Raw genomic sequence first — 22,561 nt, 5'->3', positions numbered from 1 at the left:
CTTTAAGAGAGCAGGTTCTGTGGAGTTTTGAGGAGGAAATCCAGACTGAGGGGACCAAGGTTGCTGATAATGGGGTGGTCGCTTAGTCGGCTGTAGACCAGGCATTTGGAGGACAAATAAATAGACCCTAGTGGTGCACATGGAGAGGAATAGAACAAGCTCACACCCCTCTATTCAACAGTAAAAAGAAACGAGTGTGCTTTGTATATCACACACGAGGAGCTGAGGAGGCGCTCCGGAGACTTCCCGCTCAGACGGCACCTGTACGGGTCGGCCGGTGTGAGAATTCCCAGAGAGGTGATGCTGCTTCTATTCCGGGCTGGGATACCAGCGCTCTATAATTAGCACATAACACATGCCCCATACTATATGTGGGTGGGATCCCCGCCTTCCTTTCCCTTTCACGGCTAAACACTACAAACCCGAGTGAGTGAATGTCCCCCTCCTCCCCTCACACCCCGCATGTCCTCTGCCTCCCTCTCCCTCTCCCCTGTGGCGCCCACCATCTCCGGCGCGCTTCAGTCTCCTCCCCTTCCTCTCCGTCTCCTCCCTTCACTCCCTCCCTCCTTGGGTGACGCAGAAACTTTCTAGAAATCCTTCCCATCGCCCTTTGCGTTTCCAACATGGAGGACCTGACGGTGGAAGTGCGCGGCTCTAACGGAGCTTTCTACAAGGTAAGCGGGGAGAGCGGGCGTGTCCTCGGTGTGACTGGGAGCGGGGGGCTCGTGCGCTCGGGCCTAAGTGCAATGCAGGAAGGAGCGGAGGCCCGGGCTTGGCGGCGCTCTCAGGGTAGCTACAGCGAGCGGTGGAGGCCGCGGCTTTGCAGCGTATGGAGAGCATTGTGGTGCCATGTCTGGGGGGCACTGTACAGACTACTGGGATGGGGCTCAGCTTGTCATGGATCATTATTCCTGGGGGGCCCAGCCCGAGGAGAGCTTCTAATATCTACGTGGAGTCCTCCTATAATAATAGACATGTATGTGATCAGATATAATAATGGGGCACCATGTATGTGATCAGATATAATAGTAATGAGGGACCATGTATGTGATCAGATATAATGATAATAATAATAATGGGGGACCATGTATGTGATCAGATATAAATAATAGAAGCCATTTATGGGATCAGATATAATAAAAAATAAGTGTGTGTGTGTATATATATATATATATATATATATATATATATAATGGGTACCATGTATATGATCAGATATAACAGGGACCATTTATGTGAATGGATATAATAACGGGGACCATGTGCGATTGGATATAATAACGGAGGTATGTGATCAGCTATAAGGGGGGGCCACGTATGTGATCACACATTATATATCAGATATAATAACGGGGACCATGTATGTGATCAGATATAATAGGCGCCATGTATGTGATCAGACATTATAATAATAGCCATGTATGTGAATGCTTCAGTATTCTTAAAAGCTACAACTTTTCTATTATCTCCATTATGGATCATGAACTCTTCTGTCTAATGGGATTCTGAAGCAAGGAGGCTTTTGGATGAGCGCATGTCTGGCGGAGGTTTCTGCATGGGTACCATGTCTGGCGATAACCACACACTTTCCTTGAAGTTAGATTTGTCCAGTCTTTTTTTTTTTTTTTTTTTTTTTTTTAAATCTGATATGCCCAATCCATTAAGCTTTTTCTAAACCTTCCCTGATTTCAAGACCCCAGTAAAATGTCGCATTACACAATCTGGGGAGCCTAAAAATTGACTTGTGGTTCTGCATGGGCACCTGACCTAATGTAAATGGTCTGTGCCTCTAGAACCCTGGTGCCCAACCTGAGGCCCTCGGACCTCAGCAGTCTGTAGTCGGAATATTGATCTCTACCAGCCTCATGTAACATGGTTCATGGTTTCGTATTGTCTTCTGCTGTATACCCCCCAGCTAAAAATGTAACCTATCCACGTTCTCTGAACCTCCTTTCCTTCTGTTAGGTCTGCAGTTTCTGACATTACTTCTATTGAACATTATATGTGGCCCTTTGGTGCTGTCGGGCTGCATCTGAGGCCCCATTTAGCTCACACATTGACAACTACTGCTCTAGAATCTGGAAGAGATTTGCCTATTTTCATGTCTTTTTCACATATTGTAGCAGTGTTTGTATTCCTTTCTGCACAGAGCCAAATGTTACTCGTCTTCCCAAAATGATTTTCTAATGCAAGTCTTCAGCAAATAATAAACAAAACTCGGATTCAAAACGGAGTTGCTGAACTTTACTCTCTGGTTATATGCACTACATTTGGAGTAACCGGTTTCGATTCTAAAGCCCTGGGGCCACATGTAGCTTGTTGGCACTTATGTGTGGCCTTATGTTAATTTTTCTATGTTGCCCATCCCTTTTCTCTGATTTTAAAGTGGATCTTGCTGAGATATGTATGGCATAGGTAGCACAAATGTGGATGCCTTGATTTGTAGAAAGACTGTTATACCAATCTTTTGCAGTCAGATATGTGTATCTAGTTTGCAACTTTTATGAAGCACGTTGCAGTCTCCTAACCGCTTTCTGTAGGATTATATCACTGGTTTTCATGTGTGGCCTTTGTGCAATGTTAGCGGCTGCATTTGAGGCCCACTGTATCAAGTGAAGTGACCACCACTATTCTAGACAAAACTGTGGCCCTTGGGGAACTATTACATTAACAACAATTATGAGGCACCATTCACCCTACAAATACCATCAACGGGGCATTATTCCTCCCATTAAAACCAAGAACAGGGCACTAAAGCTGGGGCATTTTCTACTCCCACTGGTCACAGTCTGTCTCCCCTAAAGCCTGAAGAACAGTAAACTAACCCTTTGCTTAGAAAGTTTGGAGACCCCTGGTCTAGAGCAATGGGAAAGTGCTTGTGGCTCCCAGGTTATTATTATTTTTTTTATAATGGCAACAGTTTTGCACAGCTCTTTTCAGAATAAAAGGAGACCATACAGTTAGAATAAATTTTTTTTTAAGATGAGGGGTAGGAGGGCCCTGTCCATGAGCTTACAATCTAGCAATGATTCTTGAGAGGCAGGATATAAAAGGGATGAGGCACACATGGTTTACTCATAACTGCCTGTATGTGGCCAGCCCCAAATAACTTTATGTGAGTTTATTTTGGTGTACCATTGTAATTGGACCAAGGAATCCAGTTGTCTGTTGGCCCCATAGATTTTCTGTGGAACTTCTGAGCATGTTAATAGGTACTCTGTTAGTTGATGTAGCCTTGCTAGGAAACCATTCAATGGCTGTAAACAGTAGGGTTTTCAATCCTGTTTTACAATAACTGCTGTCAAAGTATAGGTAAAACTTGTTTCTTTATATCTGCAGCAGATTGGCTGATGCCTTCTGCTTTATTATAGGATTTAATCAGTTTTATTTTTAATCTAGCATCAAATATTTTAGTGACACTACCTCCTGGTATTTTAAAGCAGAGTTCCACCCACTTTCGTAAAGGTGGTCTTAAACTAAAGACCATCCCTCGCTTTTTGGATATCCCTTTCTTTTTATTTTTCTCATGTGTTTGTGTGTGTGTTTTTTTTTTTTTTTTACCTGCCTTTTTAGAAAGAATAAATTTACTTCCATCCTAGCCCAGCTATGGTGCAGTACGTTACGTACTCTTCTGCACTGAGCCCTTCTCCTCCCCCGCTGCCTTCTGGGACCCGTGTGTGTCCCCGAAAATGAGCCGGCCATTCAAAAGCCACGCAAATCGCGCATGCACAGTAGGAAACTGGCTGTGAAGCATGAGGGCGCTACTGTCGGTTTCCCTTGATTGGAATGGCAGCACCCAGGCCTGTGGACGAATCGGCTTTGGGGGCGACATTTGCGGGCTCCCTGGTCTGGTAAGTGTCCTTATTAAAAGTTGTCATCAGCTACTGTACTTGTAGCTGCTGACTTAAAAAATAAATAAAAAACCTTTTGTGGCTTAAACTCCATTTTAAATATATTTGTTGCTTAGGCATTGGCATGCATTGTTTAACCTCCCTGGCGGTATGATTCAGTCTGGAATTAGGTGCTGAAAGCGGTACAATTATTTTGCACGGAAATCTGGCTTTTATTTTGTAGTCCTGAAATTCTTAGGAATAACGCTCTTAAATCTGTTCAAACCAGAGTCTAGCGGACATCCCGGGTATGATAAAGTTTATAATATAATAAAGAATAATAAAAATTATTCAATAATGTAATCAAATCCTAAAACACTGAAAAATTGACACTTTTTGGTTGCTATGGACAATCTCCAAGTTCCAGGCAGTAAAAAACAGTATTTATAATATAAAAGTGCATGCAGGGCATTGCACAGACCACTAGGGACAAAGGGGGTGTGTATTTTTTAATACAGCACTGTAATCTGTAAGATTACAGTGCTGTGTGTGTTTTGTGTGTTTTTACTTTTTTGAATTTGCCGCCGTTCTCCGCTCCCGTGCGCCGTAACGCTGCAGGGAACGGAGCTCGGCGGCATTCGGCACTGTGTGAATCGAGCGGAGGACAGCTTGATCACACAGCGCGGAGGACATCGCTGGATCCAGGGGACAAGGTAAGTAACTCTCCCTGTGTCCTCCCCTGCATCGAGCGAAGCCATCCCGAGTCTGGCTCGGGGTTACCGCTCCTATCAGTATATTCCTACCCCGAGCCAGACTCGGGATTACCGCTAGGGGGGATAATTTGCTGTCAAAACTATTCATCTAAGGCAGTGTTTCTTAACTCCAGTCCTCAAGGCACCCCAACAGATCATGTTTTTAGGCTCACCATTATTTTACACCAGTAATTTGTTAATTTTCACTGCCTTAAGCTGGATACACATTATACAACTTTTGTTGTTAAATTTCCTTTACCTTCAACTATGTAGCGCATAGGCCTGCCTGCCTCATCTGAGGGAAAGCCTGAAAACATGACGACTTGGGGCGCCTTGAGGACTGGAGTTGAGAAACATTGATGAACACCTTTCGCATTGGGGCGGATCCATTTTGATGGGAACTCTGCTTGCTCAGCAGAGATCGCTCCGCTAAGCAGGCGGGTGACAGGTCCATCTCTGCTCACTGGGCAGAGACAGATCTGTCAGAGTCCCCGTTCTCCTGTATGGGGTGATCGGAAAAATAAAGACAGCCTGTCCGTTTTCATCTGTTCACTTCCGACCCGCTGGACATATCGGCATCTATCTTTTTTTTTTTTTTTTTTTTGCGGATTTTGACAATAGGTGGCTGCCTGAAAAACGGACAGGCAGACCTGATTGATTAGATAGGGTAAAGGGCTATAAAGTGATATTAAAGTTTGTGTGTGTGTTGAGAGAGAGAGAGATATATATATATATATATATATATATATATATATATATATATATATATATATATATATATATATATATATATATATATATATATATATATATAACCTGCTCTGTCCGATGGTTTTGCACAGAGCAACCCGGATCCGCCTCTTTTTGGGTCCCCTGCGAGTGCTCCTGGCCCCTCCCTCCTGCCAAGTGCCTCCAGGGCAAGCCCGGCTCAGCCCTGCCCTTCCCTCTCTTGATTTTTATCACTGGCTGTGATTGACACCAGTGGCTCCCGCTGCTGCCTCCTCCATTGAGGCAGAAGAGTCGCCAGAGAGCTGGGGTTCTCCAGCACAATGCTAGATTAAGAGGGGGCTCAGGTAAATATTGGGGGGGGGGGTGGGTGCTGCACACAGAATGTGTTTACCTTTATGCATAGAATGCACAAAGGTAAAAAAACTTTGAGCCTTTAGAACCACTTTAAATGGATGGTTATGTTTTGTATTTTGTCTTTTTACAGACACACTTGCAAGAAGTGCTAGCCTGCAAAGAAAAGATTTGTTTACATACCTGTCCTACCACCTTGGTTGCCGAAGTTGTCTATAGGAGATAATCTTGCTGAAGACTCTAAGGCTCCATGCACACTGAAGCTGATAAACTGCAGTTTATTGGCGTTTGGGCGTTTTTTGTAAAAGCCCATAAACTCCACTCTATGTTAGCCTATGTGTCCATGCACACATGGACGTTTTTCAGCTTTAATGAGCAGTGGAGTTTATGGGCTTTTTTCTGAACGCCAGAAATTCGCGTTCAAAGTGCCGTTTTTCAGCGGCAAAAAACGACAAACGCTCATTAACGCTCATTAACGCTCATTAACGCTCATTAACGCTCATTAACGCTCATTAACGCTCATTAACGCTCATTAACGCTCATTAACGCTCATTAGTGTTCGGCATTCTATTTTTCAATGCATTGTGGGATTTTGGGAGTGTCCTCTGTGTATTTTTATAAAAAACGCCCATTAACGCTAACGCTGTAAAACGCTCATTAACGCTCATTAACGCTAGTATAAAACGCTGTTAAAAGCAGGTTTTTCAACCAGCGTTTTCTGCCAGCAATCTGGCGTCCAGAAATAGCTTTTTTGAGCTTCAGTGTGCATGGAGCCTTAAGCATCAGAAACACCTCTGGGTGTGTTGGATGCCTGGTCACCTATTGCGCACTATGGTATCTTCTGCTAGTAGTCCCTGTGTCCCTTTATTTCAAATTTTACACAATTTTCATTGGGTTACTTTAATAAAAAAAAAAAAAAAAAAAGACCAGCCCTGTAAAAGCCCATCTATTCTTGCACCCTTCTGCACCCTAAAAACATGTTTCTTTTGCACTCAGTGGTTTAGCTTGCCAGTTCATACGCCTTGTAGGGACACACGTACCGGCAAAAGGAACCGTTGCGTGTGGCAGTGGGAGCAGGTATTCAACTTATCTGACTGGTCGCATACCTTCAGTGGCTGGAGAGCAGTAAGGTTGCATTCACACTACAGCGTTTTGAATCGCGGTTAGATTTGCTGCAAATCTGCCTGCGATTTAACAGTACCGATGTGTGACAAATCGCATGATTCGCATTTGAGATGTCATTCATATGAATAGATATAGTTACATAGTAGGTGAGGTTGAAAAGACACAAGTCCAAGTCCAACCTATGTGTGTGATTATGTCCATATTACCTTTTTATATCCCTGTATGTTGTGAACGTTCAGGTGCTTATCTAATAGTTTTTTTAAACTATCAATGCCCCTCCGCTGAGACCACCACCTGTGGAAGGGAATTCCACATCCTTGCCGCTCTTATAGTAAAGAACCCTCTACGTAGTTTAAGCATAAACCTCTTTTCTTCCAATTTTAATGAGTGGCCACGGGTCTTGTTAAACTCCCTTCTGCGAAAAAGTTTTATCCCTTGTGGGGTCACCAGTACGGTATTTGTAAACTGAAATCGTATCCCTTCTCAAGGGTCTCTTCTCCAGAGAGAATAAGTTCAGTTCTCGCAATCTTTCCTCATAACTAATATCCTCCAGACCCTTTTATTAGCTTAGTTGCCCTTCTTTGTACTCGCTCCATTTCCAGTACATCCTTCCTGAGAACTGGTGCCCAGAACTGGACAGCATGCTCCAGGTGTGGCAGAACCAGTCTTGTGGGGTGGGAGAATTATCGTTTTATCTCCGGAGTTGATCCCCTTTTTAATGCATGCCAATATTTTGTTTGCTTTGTTAGGAGCAGCTTGGCATTGCATGCCATTGCTGAGCCTATCATCTACTAGGACCCCCAGGTATTTTTTCCATCCTACATTCCCCCCAGAGGTTCTCCCCCCAGTGTATAGATAACGTTCAGATTTTTGCCACCCAAATGCATTATTTTACATTTTCTTACATTGAGCCTCATTTGCCATGTAGTTGCCCACCACATTAAAGTGGTTGTAAGCCCTTCAAACCACTTTGACCTACAGGTAAGCCTAGATTAAGGCTTACCTGTAGGTCCAATAAATATCTCCTAAACCTACACGGTTTAGGAGATATTTACTAAAAGACAGTTGCAGCAGACAGTCACACTATCGCCGTTAGTGGCGGCTCCCATGCGCGGGAGCCATGTCATCGCTACTCCGGCGCTGTGAGTGGCCAGAGCAGCGATACCCGGAAGAACATGGACAGCGGTGACATCGTTGGCTCCTGTGTCAGGTAAGTGGCACATAATGGCATAGTAGCCCATTATGCTTTACCTTTGCAGGGAGACAAAGAGGAAGTAACCCCATCAGGGTTTACGTTCCTCTTTAAATTGTTCAGATCATCTTGCAAGGTTTGCACATCCTGCGGAGAAGTTATTGCCCTACTTAGCTTGATATTGTTTGCAAATGCAGAGATTGAACTATTTACCCCATTCTCCACCTGCGGGACCCCAATACCCACCCCTGATCATTCAGAGTATTCCCCATTTATCACCACCCTCTGAACGCGCCTTTGTAGCCAGTTTTCAATCCATGTACTCACCCTATGGTCCATGCCAACGCACCTTATTTTGTACAGTAAACGTTTATGGGGAACTGTGCCAAATGCTTTTGCAAATTCCAGATACACCACATTTATGGGCCAATAAATATGATAATTTGCGCTGCAATCACAGAAATCCACATCACGGGAAGCATGTCTCCCCAAAGTAGCTCCTGAACTTTTTTTGGGCGACATGCTGCAATTGGAGCACAAATTATCGCGTGACAATTGCGGCAGACCCGCACTACGATTTGAGGTGTCATTCAAATCTCAAATGCAAGCCCCGTGATTTGCCATTCACACATCGGCACTGTCAATTTGTGGACTGATTCGCAACGCATCAGCCCATGGTTCAAATTGCTATGGTGTGAATGCAGCCTTAGGCCTCATGCGCACTGGGCGTTTAGCCTCTCCGTATAACATTCCATCGTATTTGTGCATGCAGAGGGGAACAGGTGTATGCTGGCAGCAGCCTGTAAAACTGAAAGGCTGAAAACTACTGTCACTAGATGGTGCACCAAATGATACTATGTTTAGGGCAGTATAACTTGAGAAATTTGCATAGTCGACATTCGACTCTGGGTGCATACTGCCCTAAAGCCTGCTCACCTTGGAAATGCTCACCTTGGAACAAAGCCCTCCAGTGCTGGACTGGCATCTTCCACCAGTCTTTCTTCCAGCTTCACGTGCTCTGGCTAAGTGATTGGCCGGAGCCACGGTGACGTCACTCCCGCAGAGTTCTACCACAATGCTCTGAGGGTCCAGCAATGTATGTTGGACCTTCAGAGTGCATGTGCCAATGACATAACTGGCTGAATCCAGGGTGCATATCTCCTAAACAGTGCACATTTAGAAGATATTAATTTTACCTACAGGTAGGCTTACCTGTAGGTAAAAATTACCAAATGGGGATACAACCGCTTTAAGGGCCAATTCACACTGACTTGCACTAAAATGCATGTACATTTACACCGATTTTAGTTGTGTTTTAAAGCGTGCTGCATTTTAGTGCTACACAATGTTATCGTGTGACTAGGACACATTGGAAATTATTGATTTTCAGTTGTTTTTCCCTTGCTTGGCATTTTACAACTACACTAAAACACACTGGTGTTAACTGGCCCTAAATGTTGGTACCACACTGTTCCGTCAAGCTGCAGCAGCTTTCAGCCCCTCATAGAGTTTTACAAGCGGCTGGCAGTGTGCCCTATGCCTTCTGCACACACAAAAATGCCAGAATCCCATGCCTATGAGGTCTGAAAGAGGAAGTAAACCCTGATGAGTTTACTTCCTCTTTCATTCCCTGCAAAGGCAAAGCATAATGGACTACTATGCATCGCATAGTAGCCCATTATGTGTCACTTACCTGACACGGGAGCCAGCGAAGTCACTGCTGTCCCCTGTAGTTCCGAGCGTCCATCTTCTTGGTGGGTCTCGCTGCTCCGGCGCTGTGATTCGCCAGAGCAGCGATGACGTCACTCCCGCATGTGCACGGGAGCCAAGACGCGCGGCATCTTCGTCATTGACTATGCCACGCTCAGTGCGCCTGCGCGCTGCTGTCTACGGCGCATGCGCCGTAGACAGCGGTGCCCGTCTTCGGGCAAATATCTCCTAAACCATATAGGTTTGGGAGATATTTCTTGGACCTACAGGTAAGCCTTAATCTAGGCTTACCTGTAGATCAAAGTGGTTTGTAAGGGTTTACAACCACTTTAATTGTCAGCATTTTAAGAAGTGGGCTCTTTTAAAGCTTTTGATTTGTGTTTAAGTGATTTGGTGCTGGGGTGGCGCACAATAGGCAAGTACTTAGTGCAGGTTCACACAGGGGCAACCCGATTTACAGCGTGACTTCAGTGCAACTTACAGTCGCTTCCAGACCAGGCGCCTTTGGCTGTGGTCAATCTCGGCATAATCGGCTCTGTGGGAGGGAGGAGGTTGCCTGGGTAAATGTGGGGAATACCCGGGTACATTTTTTTCTTTTTCCTGTAAAGTCGCTTCAATATAGATGGATATCCGACTTGGAGGTGACTTCCATTGAAATCTATGGGTACAAGTCGCTTAGAAGTCGCCTTGAAGTAGTACAGGAACTTTCTGAAATCAGAGCAACTTCAGTATTGTACATTAAGACTGCTCTCATTCACTTCTATGGCATTTCTTACATCCAGCTACTTGAGGACTTACAAGTCGGATACCTAGTTGTTGTAGTGTGAACCTGCACTAAGCCGTGCCTGTGCAGACTAAATCTGTTTTTAGTCTTTTTAAATGGCAATGGCCACTTTAAAATGTATCAACATGCAATATAAATGTATCTCTATGCATTGCCATTTGAATAATGTAATTTAATTCTGTGTGTACAATAGAGGATGCAGTAATTAAGGGATGGTCAGTAATGCTATATAGTCAGAAAAGGACCTAAAATATGTTGCCAAGGAGTTGACACTTCCAGTTCAAGAGTATTTCAGCTGTTCCTGTCACTCTCCTATCACAGGCGCATTGTCAGCTATTTGAAGCATGTTAGCCTTTCTATTTATAAACTGGCTTCCTTCATGTGGTGGTCTATATAGAAAAGTATTTCTTTAATTTTGTCAAACTTGATAGTGAATTTGTTTTCCCAGTACCTGATAAGTATCCTCACTAAGACTGTACGGTCAGATTCTTCGGCCAATCAGAGGAAGCCATGTGTTCATTGATTAAAAAAAAATACTAGAATTCTGAAAGGTGGAAGCACTTGGTGTCTCTTTAACTTTTGCAGCAGACAGGAAGTTACCTGACCTGCTGAAGAACCGTGCTACTTAAACCTACTACACATTACGTTTTTTTCTTTCATCCATCCCAGTGGGTTGAAGGAAAGAAAACTGACTGCTCCAGTCGGAGCCGCTGTACTAATGATCCAACCTTAGTACAGCAATCTCCCCCACTGAACTGATGTGTTCTGACAGTGCGATGGGCCCCCTTGCCAGAATACTCCAATCAGATCGGGAGTCTGTCAGCTGGCTGGCTTCTGTCTGACTCACACTCACAGGCCGAATGCCAACCGTCTTATATTGAACTGGCCGATGTCTCCTGAAATTCGCCCCGTGTGTTTGGGGCTTTAGGCCCAGTTCACATACACTATATTGTCAAAAGTATTGGGACTTCTGCCTTTACACACATGAACTTTAATGGAATCCCAGTCTTAGTCCGTAGGGTTCAATTTTGAGTTGGCCCAACCTTTGCAGCTATAATAGCTTCAACTCTTCTGAGAAGGCTGTCTTCAAGGTTTAGAAGACTGTCTGGGAATATTTGACTATTCTTCCAGAAGCACATTTGTGCGGTTGAACTGATGTTGGACAAGAAGCCCTGTCTCGCAGCCTCCACTATAATCCAAAAGGTGTTCTGTCGGGTTGAGGTCAGAACTCTGTGCAGGCCAGTCAAGCTCATCCATCCCAAACTCGCTCATCCATGTCTTTATAGACCTTACTTTGTGCACTGGTCCAAACCATTTGTTAGAGGGGGGGATTATAATGTGGGGTTGTTTTTCAGGGGTTGTGCTTGGCCCCTTAGTTCCAGTGAAGGAAACTCTTAAGGCGTCAGCATACCAAGACATTTTGGAGAATTTCATGCTCCCGATATTTTGGGAACAGTTTGGGGATGGCCCCTTCCTGTTCCAACATGACCGACCACTAGTGAACAAACATAAGGTCCATAATAGCATGAATGAGCGTGTTTAGGGTGGAGGAACTTGACTGGCCTGCAAAGAGTCCTTGGGTCCTTCAACCCAATAGAACACAGTTGGTATGAATTAGAGAGAAGACTGATAGCCAGGCCTTCTCGTCGAACATCTGTGCCTGACCTCACAAATGTGCTTTTAGAAGAATGGTCAAACATTCCCTTAGACACACTCCTAAACCTGATGGCCAACCTTCCCAGAAGAGTTGAAGCTGTTAAAGCTGCAAAAGTTGGGCCATCTCAATACTGAACCCTACGGACTAAGACTGGGATACCATTAAAGTTCATGTATGCGTGTAAAGGCAGGTGTTCCAATAATTTTGACAATATAGTGTATGTGTTTGCACACAAATCATGGGTAGAGCAGCCCATTCAGATCAATGAGCTGCCCTACCAGTGAGCAACGCAGTGGAAAAAGTCCCAGACCCTTTTGAAAAAAGCACCAAACCGCATGTTGCTGTGGTGTGTGCTTAAATGTGTCAAGTGCAATTCACAAATAATAGCACTCTTGTGCATTTCTCTGCAGGTCGGCAACATGCATGATTTTGCATGTGTTCACCAGTTACTGAGATGTGGACCTAGCCTTCCTGTATGTAGCTAATGCTACTACAATGCAGTCCAATGTGGCACACACGTTGGCTGCATCGTTATATATAATCACAATTCCAAAAAACTTGGTACTCTGTGAAAAATCTACATATGAACAGAATACAATGATTTGCAAAACTCATAATACCCATGTTTTATTCACAGTAGAGAACATATCAAATGTTTAAACTGGAAAAATGTAAAATTTTAGGGGGAAAAAATAGGGTAATTTTTATATTGATGGCAGCAACACATCTCAAAAATGTTGGGACAACAAAAACTGGTAAAGTGGTACTAACAAGGAAGAGCTGGAAGAACAATTTACAACTGAGGTTAATTGGAAACAGGTCAGTAACATGATTGATTATAAAAAGGGCATCTTCGAGAGTGCCTCAAGTTAAGATGGGCAGGAGGTTCACCAATCTGTTAAAAGCTGCATCTAAAAATTGTTGAACAATTTCAGTATTGTGTTCCTCCGTGTAAAATTGCAAAGATTTTGAAGAGGAAACTTTCCCACTCTGATGCTTCTTTTCATTTAGTCCATTATATTAAGTAATTATCAAACTATAGCCACTGTAATCCAGCCCAAATCGCATATTACTTACTGATTAATGAAACTTTAAAAAACTTGTTTACAGGAGTTAGGCAGCACCATCTTAAGTATTGTTTTCTGAGTCCACAGTGGAGTGTATTTCCGCCCTTACATTGAGCACTTCCTGTACTGTTAACCAAGCCTCCTTCCCAATCCAATGTTTCTATGGCAACCCTGCTTCCCTGTTCATAGCTGACTTGTTTTATTTCATAGTATTTATGCTGATTGTCTAATGTTTGCCTTTGTCAGTCTTATCGGCTTCAACTGATGTGATTGTAGCCGTATTAGTGCAATTGTGACAGAAAATGGAGTACTGTCCGTGAGACTTTTTTTATTTGCACTAACATACAATTTTTCAGGACAAGCTTTCGGGGTATGTCCCCTTCTGCAGTGCTTGGACCTTGAAGAAGGGGACATACCCCGAAAGCTTGTCCTGAAAAATTGTATCACTGACAGTACTCCATTTTCTCAGCTTCATCTGATAAGACTGCAGTAATGGCCAGGCTTACACTGCATCTGAGGTCACATGGGGTGTAGGAGCAAGCTCTGAATGATTCTGTAGCCTCCTGGGATATCAGTGCTGTGCCATAGGAAGTCCTGATAACAGATAGACAAGCACATAGTGTGTGCCGTAAATCATGGGAGACCTGGGCATGCTCAGTGATGTCATTCTAAAGAACAAAAAGGATTACAACCATACTAAGCAAGTAAGGAGATATCTACAAGCAGTGTTCATTAGGGTTTTTTATGCTGATTTACATGGGACAAAGTTGTGGGGGAGAGTTTACAACCACTTTAAATATATCATCATCTTCTACAGTACATAATATCAAGATTCTGAGAATCTGGAGAAATCTCTGCAGAACAAACAAGGCTGAAACACAATATCAGATGCCCTTGATCTTTAAGCCCTCAAACCAATGCATTAAAAAAGGGCATGATTATGTGATGGACATCATTGCATGGGCTCAATAATACTTCCACAAATCACTGTGAAGACCTGTCACTGTGCCATTCAAAAATGCAAGTTAATGCTCTATCATACAAAAAGCAGCCATATCTAAACATGATCCAGAAACACAGCTGTCTTCTAGGCCAAAGCTTATTTAACCACTTCAGCCTCGGACCAATAAACACCTTAAGGACCAGAGGTCTTTTTCCAATTTCGCACTGCGCTGCTTTAACTGGTAATTGCGCGGTCATGCAATATTGCACCCAAACGAAATTTGCGTCCTTTTCTTCCCACAAATAGAGCTTTCTTTTGATGGTATTTGATTGCCTCTGCGATTATTTTTTTTTGCGATATAAATGGAAAAAGAGCGAAAATTTTGAAAAAAAAAGATATTTTCTTTTTGTTATAAGAAAAATCGAATAAACTAAATTTTAGTCATACATTGAGGGCAAAATTTATTCAGCCACACGTCTTTAGTAAAAAAAATGTCAATAAGCGTATATTTTTTGGTTTGCGCAAAAGTTATAGCGTCTACAAACTAGAGTACATTTTCTGGAATTTACACAGCTTTTAATTTATGACTGCCGATCTCATTTCTTGAGGTGCTAAAATGGCAGGGCAGTACAAATCCCCCCCAAATGACCCCATTTTGGAAAGTAGACACCCCAAGGAAATTGCTGATGGGTATGTTGAGCCCATTGAATATTTATTTTTTTTGTCCTAAGGGATTGAATAATGACAAAAAAAAAAAAATATTTTTTTTACAAAAAGTTGTCACTAAATGATATATTGCTCACACATGCCATGGTTATATGTGGAATTGCACCCCAAAATATATTCCGCTACTTCTCCCGAGTATGGGGATACCACATGTGTGGGACTTTTTGGGAGTCTAGTCGCGCACGGCACCCCGAAAACCAATCACCACCTTCAGGATTTCTAAGGGTGCAAATTTTTGATTTAACTCCTCACTACCTATCACAGTTTCGAAGGCCATAACATGCCAAAATAGCACAAAACCCCCCCAAATGACCCCATTTTGGAAAGTAGACACCCCAAGCTATTTACTGAGAGGCATGTTGAGTCCATGGAATATTTTATATTTTGCCAAAAGTTGCGGGAAGATTACAAACTTTTTTTTTTTTTGCACAAAGTTGTCACTAAATGATATATTGCTCACACATGCTATGGGCAGAAGTCAAATTACACCCCAAAATAAATTCTGCTGCTTCTCCCGAGTACGGGGATACCGCATGTGGGGGACTTTTTGGGAGCCTAGCCACGTACGGGACCCCGAAAACCAAGCACTGCCTTCCGGATTTAAATATAAAATGCTACCAAAAAAACTGTTAGCGATGGCAGGGATCAGGCCTGACTCTGCGATCGCTGCAGTTATGCGTTGTGTTTTGTAAGTGACAGTGATCGATCGATACTGCACTTGGGTGGGCTGGGCAGAGGGGCAAAACGCAGGTGCTAGCAGGTATCTGGGCTGATCCCGCTAACAATGCGTTTTTTTGGAACCCTAAACTGCTGGGGACGCTAGTATAGATCAGATCAGATATTGATCTGTTCAGATTCTATAGCACTACGGGAGGTGTATGCTTTGCGTGTGGGTGTTAGCGGTACTGGCACTAACCTAGCGCTGCCTGGGGCGACGCAGACCCTGACCCTAAAACCTAATTGATATCACCCGCCGGGTGATCAGGGGGTTAAACCTTTATTGGGTAATAAATGGTGGGTGCCCTGATGCTATAAAAAACAAACTAACCAGAGTCACCCGTAACACTTATACGGTGATCAGTGGTGAAAGGGTTAACTAGGGGCAATCAGGGGGTTCAAATTTTTATTAGTATATGGGGGTCCCTGGTGCTATATAAAAACCTGACGGGGAACCTAAATAACTAACTGGCTAACCAGCGTCACCAGTGACACTTATACTGTGATCGCTGGTGAAAGGGGGTGAAAGGGTTAACTAGCAGCAATCAGGGGGTTAAAACCATTATTGGGTAGTATATCGGGGTACCTAGCGCTATAAAAACCTGGCGGTGAACCTAAAAAAATAACTAGCTACCTAGCGACACTGATGCAGCGATCAGAAAAATGATCGCTTAGTGACACTGGCAAAAGGGGGTGAAAGGGTTAACTAGCGACAATCGGGGGGTTAAAACCATTATTGGGTAGTATATCGGGGTACCTAGCGCTATAAAAACCTGGCGGTGAACCTAAAAAAATAACTAGCTACCTAGCGACACATGCAGCGATCAGAAAAATGATCGCTTAGTGACAATGGCAAAAGGGGGTGAAAGGGTTAACTAGCGGCAATCAGGGGGTTAAAACCATTATTGGGTAGTATATCTGGGTACCTAGCGCTATAAAAACCTGGCGGTGAACCTAAAAAAATAACTAGCTACCTAGCGACACTGATGCAGCGATCAGAAAAATGATCGCTTAGTGACACTGGCAAAAGGGGGTGAAAGGGTTAACTAGCTGCAATCGGGGTTAAAACCATTATTGGGTAGTATATCGGGGTACCTAGCGCTATAAAAACCTGGCGGTGAACCTAAAAAAATAACTAGCTACCTAGCGACACATGCAGCGATCAGAAAAATGATCGCTTAGTGACACTGGCAAAAGGGGGTGAAAGGGTTAACTAGCGGCAATCAGGGGGTTAAAAACATTATTGGGTAGTATATCGGGGTACCTAGCGATATAAAAACCTGGCGGTGAACCTAAAAAAATAACTAGCTACCTAGCGACACTAGCGACACATGCAGCGATCAGAAAAATGATCGCTTAGTGACACTGGCAAAAGGGGGTGAAAGGGTTAACTCTAGGGGCAATCAGGGGGTTAAATCTTTATTGGGGGGTGATAGGGGGCTACCCTGGACCTAACACTAACTGTCCTGACAGTTTTTACTGTCACAACTGACACTGAATGCATTGATCAGTAAAGAAATGATCAATGCAATCAGTGACACTGTGACTGGGGGGGGGAGGGGGGGCGGGGGGCGATCGGGGGGGGGGGGTTGTGTGCCTGTGTGTACCTACATGTCAGTGTAGTGTTGGTGCACACTTACTATTAGTCTTCTCCTCGTAGTCCGGTCAAAAAGACCGCCCCGAGGAGAATGACATCACTTCCTCCTTCCTGTGTAAACAATACACAGTGGGAGGAAGCTTCTCATTGGCCAGGAGCAATCCAGAGGGGGTGGCCGAAAACGAACGGCCATCCCCTCATCACGGAGCGCTCCTGGAGGGAACCGGACCGTCGTATCCAACGGGAGGGGGTCCGATTGGACCCCCCACCCGCTGGAAGGCAATCACGTACATCTACGTGATTGTGCCTGCCTGTGCCATTGTGCTGACGTACATTGGCAATACGGCGGTCCTGAAGTGGTTAAAATAGTCTTGTGCAAAACTGTTCTGTGGTCAGAAAGATATTTGACTTTTCTTTTTTGAAAACCATGGGCACCATGTTCTCCTGACTAAAGCTGGGTTTACACTAGCTACGGGCCACAACTCACAGCAGGGGTTCCGGTGCATGTCTGTTCACTGTTTCAGGTGCGAATCAATTCAGAATTTTCTGGCTGAATTCACACCTGAAACAGACCAGAAGACAAACGGAACCCTTCTGCAATGCAGACCACAGAGATGGGTGAACCAGCCCTATTGATAGCCGATCACACTCTCCTGTCATGCAATTTGGATGTGGGGAAATCTGCATCAGTGTGAAACACAGCCTAAAGAGTGGGACCTTCCTGTATGTATGTTGTGAATAAAATTTGGGTTTATGAGATTTGTAAATCCATTGCATTTTGTTTTTCATGTAGATTTTACACAACTTCCCAGCTTTTTTGGAATTTCGGTTGTATGTTTGAAACAGCTTGGCCCAAACAAACTATTTTGAAGTGCGAGTAAACCTGAAGTTCTAGATCTCAATACTTGGGTGGCATGAACTTAAAAAAAAAAAAAAAAACAGTCCCTAAAGTGTATTTGGCAAGTTTTTTTTTTCCCCTGCCTAATGTAAGTTACATATAAAGTTCTACACTATATTACCAGAAATATTTTGATGCCTTCCTTTTACACGCAGATGAACTTTAATGACATCTTAGTAGAGTTCAATATTGAGATGGCCTATCCTTTGCAGCTATAAGCGCTTCAACTCTTCTGGGAACTTGACTTGGTACTATTGTTTGCTAAAATGTATCATGTCTCTAATAATTTTTGTTTTTTTGTGTGAAGCGCGCCATCATACTGTAGTTTACAATGAATCCCTCGGTTCTATTGGATCAAAGGAATTAACTTGCGTCTTTAAATTAAGTCAGTTTAACCACTCAGACAACCTTTATTTTTTTGACACTTGTTGCTTACAAGTTAAAATCTGTCTTTTTTTGCTAGAAAATTACTTGAAACCCCCAAACTAATTTTAAGAGACCCCCCCCCCCCAAACACCCCACCCCCTCCGCCGTTAGGTCCATACGACATACGGTCCTGGCAGCAAAAGGGTTAATCACAGTGGTAGAAGTCTACTGATTCCTGCTACTGCAATGGCAGGCTGTCTACGGCTTCAGTTATTCGAACCTATTTGCCCAGCTAGCAATTACCCGCACTACCTGTGTTACTCACAATATGCATGACGTATGCGGAGTCACACAGGTAGCGGTGGTTTTGAAAGCTGGATTTTATTGTGAAGTTGCTTTTAAATAAAATACTTGTGGATATATTGCGCTATTTGGGTACTTTCTATTTTTTTTTATTTTTTTTTTTTATGGATACTGTAGACCTGTTACATTGGGAGCAGTGTTCTGTTCTTTTAACCACTTTACGCAAAATCATGTACCTGTGTCATTTTGTTCAAGTGGTTGTACTGCAGCCAGAGGCATCACCCTGGTATCGGTTTTTAGGGCTGGCGGCTGGCTTTTAAGTGATAACCAATCGGGTTAAGGAGCCGATCGACTGTTATCACAAGCAGCGGGAGGGGACATCATTCCCCTGCTCAGGGCTCCCGTCCCACTGGGAGACCTGAGTGTCCCAACAGAGTGACAATTTTGAAAATGACACAATATTTTGTACTTTCTGCTATAATATCCCCTAAAAAATGTAAACTACTTTCTTCATCTGTTTAGGGCGATATGTATTCTGCTACATATTTTTGGTTAAAAAATAATTGCAATAAGCGTTTGGTTTGCTCAAACGTTCTAGGGGATAGATTTATAGCAAATTTATTTATTTATTTTCAGGACTGCAGAAGACACATCGGACACTTTTTTTGAGACCATTGACATTTTATACAGCGATCAGAGCTAAAAATTGCCACTAATTACTGTATAAATGTCGCTGGCAGGGAAGGGGTTACCACTAGGGGGCTGTCAGGGGTTAACTGTGTTCCCTATGTGTGTTTTCTAACTTGGGGGGAATGTGGCTGTTTAGAGGAGGAGACTAATCGTTGTTCCTACTGGGACGGGGTGGATAAAAATCGTATTTTTTTTTTTTTTTTTTTTTAACAAATTTGATTTGAGTTTTCTCATTTTATTTTAATGCTTTTGGAGTAAAAATCTATTTAACCACTTCAACCCCGGAAGGGTTACCCCCTTAATCGCCAGGCCATTTTTCATGGTCATGCAATGCTGTACCCAAATAAAATAGTTTTTACTAGTGCGTGCGGCCCCCCCACCCCAAGGCACCTTGTCCCCATGTTGATGAGGACAAGGGCCTCTTCCCGACAACCCTGGCCGTTGGTTGTCGGGGTCTGCGGGCGGGGGGCTTATCGGAATCCGGGAGCCCCCTTTAATAAAATAAAATTTATTGCACAGCTTCGGGGGTCTTCTCGCCGGACTCCTCCGCTATCTTCTTGTAGCTCTTTGCCGGGCTCCTCCGCTAGTAATTCTTCTTCGACGCCTCGGCCTCTTCTTCCGACTTCGGGGGTCTTGTCCCCCTCTTCGGTTCTTCTGCCGGACCACCGCGCCTTCTTATAGCTCTTTTACAGGCGGTGGCCCGGTCTTCTGTCGCCGCCGCCGCCGCCTTCCGTTCTTCTCCAGGAGATGTTGACTCAACGCTCTCTCCGGCCGCAATGCCAGGGACGCGCTGCGCGGCGACTTATATAGGGACAAGGGGCGGGGTCATGGGTGGATGTCACATGGGTGGATGTCACATGGCGACCCCGCCCCCTTACGATGCCACAGTCCCGGAGGATGCTGGGACTGTCGGCATGTGACATCAACCCATGTGACACTGCCCCTTGTCCCTATATAAGTGGCAGCGCAGCGCGTCCCTGGCATTGCGGCCGGAGAGAACGTCGAGTCAACATCTCCAGGAGAAGAAGAAGAACGGAAGGTGGCGGTGGCGACAGAAGACCGGGCCACCGCCTGTAAAAGAGCTATAAGAAGGCGCGGTGGCCCGGCAGAAGAACCGAAGAGGGGGACAAGACCCCCGAAGTCGGAAGAGGCCGCGGCGACGAAGAAGAATGCCGGGCTCCTCCGCTAGTAAAAGAGCTACAAGAAGATAGCGGAGGAGTCCGGCGAGAAGACCCCCGGAGCTGTGCAATAAATTATTTTATCTTGTGTGTTGTTTTTTTTTTTTTTTTTCGTACTTTATTTTACAGGTGAATGGGTAGGGGTACATTGTACTCCATACTCATTCACATAGGGTGGGGGGCCGGTATCCGGGGGCCCCCTTATTAAAGGGGGCTCCTGGATTCCGATAAGCCCCCCGCCCGCAGACCCCGACAACCAACGGCCAGGGTTGTCGGGAAGAGGCCCTTGTCCTCATCAATGTGGGGACAAGGTGGTTTGGGGTGGGGGGGGCCGCACGCCCCCCTCCCCCAAGGCACCCCCCATGTTGAGGGCACGCGGCCTGGTACGGCTCAGGAGGGGGGGGGGGGGCGCCCGCTCGTCCCCACCCACTTTCCTGGCCGGCCGGGTAGCGTGCTCGGATAAGGGTCTGGGGGGGACCCCCATGCCGTTTTTTCGGCGTAGGGGGTTCCCCTTGGAATCCATACCAGACCTAAGGGCCTGGTATGCTCTCGGAGGGGGAACCCACGCCAAATTTTTTTTTCAGAAATTTGGCGTGGAGTTCCCCCTTCAGAGCTCATTCTCTGATTGGCCACGGCAAAAGTCGCCTGGCCTGGGGCGACTTGTAAGTTGCCCCAGGTCGTGTCTAAAAGTCGTGTTCAAGTCGTCTCCAAGTTGCCTCACAAAGTCGTCCTGAAGTCGTGTCGCCCCTGTGTGAACCGAGCCAAAGTGGTTACGATAAGATAGTCATTTTAGTTTATTCAGAATGAAATGGAGCTTAGTTTTGTAGCAGGAGGCTGTATATTCTGCAATAGTTACATTTTTGGTAAACTCATTCAATGAATGCAAGCTGAGATAACATGCACTGCATTGATGCATTTACACAACGTCATCGTAAACCATGAGATAAAAACAAAGTTCAGGAATATTCCTTTATCCCATTGTTTTGCAAATCCATGTTACACTACAAACTGATTGAATCAGTTCTGCTATTGCTGTTTTACTAACCTGACAGCTTATTATAAATGGGAAACCTTCATTTTGTTTGCAAATATTAAAGCGGAGGTCCACCCTAAAATGGACCTCCGCTCATCGGAATCCCCCCCCCCTCCGGCGCCACAATCGGCACCTTTCAGGGGGGAGGGGGGTGCAGTTACCTGGATAATCCAGGTAACTGCACCCACTTCCGGGCTAGCGCTCTGCGGAACGAGCGTAGGTTACGCCTCCGTTCCGCAAGCGCCCGCCCCCTTCAGCAAGTGCCCCGCTGCCTGCTGGGAAACACACAGCTCCCAGAGGCAGCGGGGACCGTCCGGATTGCGCCGCGCGGCTCGCGCATGCGCAGTAGGGAACCGGGAAATGAAGCCGAAAGGCTCCATTTCCTGATTCCCATACCCAAGATGGCGGCGGGACCCGGCAGCCGAGCGAGCGATCGGCTTCGGGTGCCGACATCGCGGGCGCGCTGGACAGGTAAGTGTCACTATTTAAAAGTCAGCAGCTGCAGTATTTGTAGCTGCTGGCTTTTAAAAAAAATAAATAAATCGCGGAGTCCCGGTGGACTCCCGCTTTAAAGATTCTAACTACCAGCAACAATGAGTGCTTACAATTAAAGGGCACCTGTGAATTTCAGATCCATTGTATGGGCATCCACTCACCAGCTGCTGCCATGTCCCTCATCTTGTTGTGTCACTGCCGCATCACTAACTGTCCTATAAAAGTGAATGGGACTGTCGGTGAGTTGACATCGGGTCAGATGAGGAGCCACTGTGGGACAGGGATGATGGTTGCTCTTTAAAAGTTAAGTTTTAAATCAAGTTTTATTTCATTTAAATCCATCCTTGTAAAGTTTTGAGATCTTTGGGGTTGTCCCTGCTGTGTACTCAAGTGATACCTTTCATTGAAACGTATCTTG

The 22,561-nt window shown here is 44.8% G+C and overlaps 1 protein-coding gene across 2 annotated transcripts in view; it reads left to right on the top strand.

Annotated features, from left to right (window-relative positions):
- Nucleotides 1-521: 521 nt before the first annotated feature.
- Nucleotides 522-22,561, top strand: part of FXR1 (FMR1 autosomal homolog 1) — a 96,411-nt gene continuing 74,371 nt past the window's right edge. Inside the window, exon 1 of one of the 2 annotated variants that reach the window (XM_077487908.1) lies at nucleotides 522-674. In XM_077487908.1, the coding sequence (XP_077344034.1) occupies nucleotides 624-674 (51 nt within the window). In that variant the 5' untranslated portion in view covers nucleotides 522-623. The remainder of the gene's footprint in view (nucleotides 675-22,561) is intronic. The other variant, XM_077487909.1, reaches the window with a different exon arrangement.

The sequence above is a fragment of the Lithobates pipiens genome, unplaced genomic scaffold (genome assembly GCF_037356315.1).
Source record: "Lithobates pipiens isolate NorthernLeopardFrog02 unplaced genomic scaffold, aLitPip1_a1.2 Scaffold_18, whole genome shotgun sequence".
NCBI classification, from domain to species: domain Eukaryota; kingdom Metazoa; phylum Chordata; class Amphibia; order Anura; family Ranidae; genus Lithobates; species Lithobates pipiens.
This window is presented reverse-complemented; position numbering and strand designations above follow the sequence as displayed.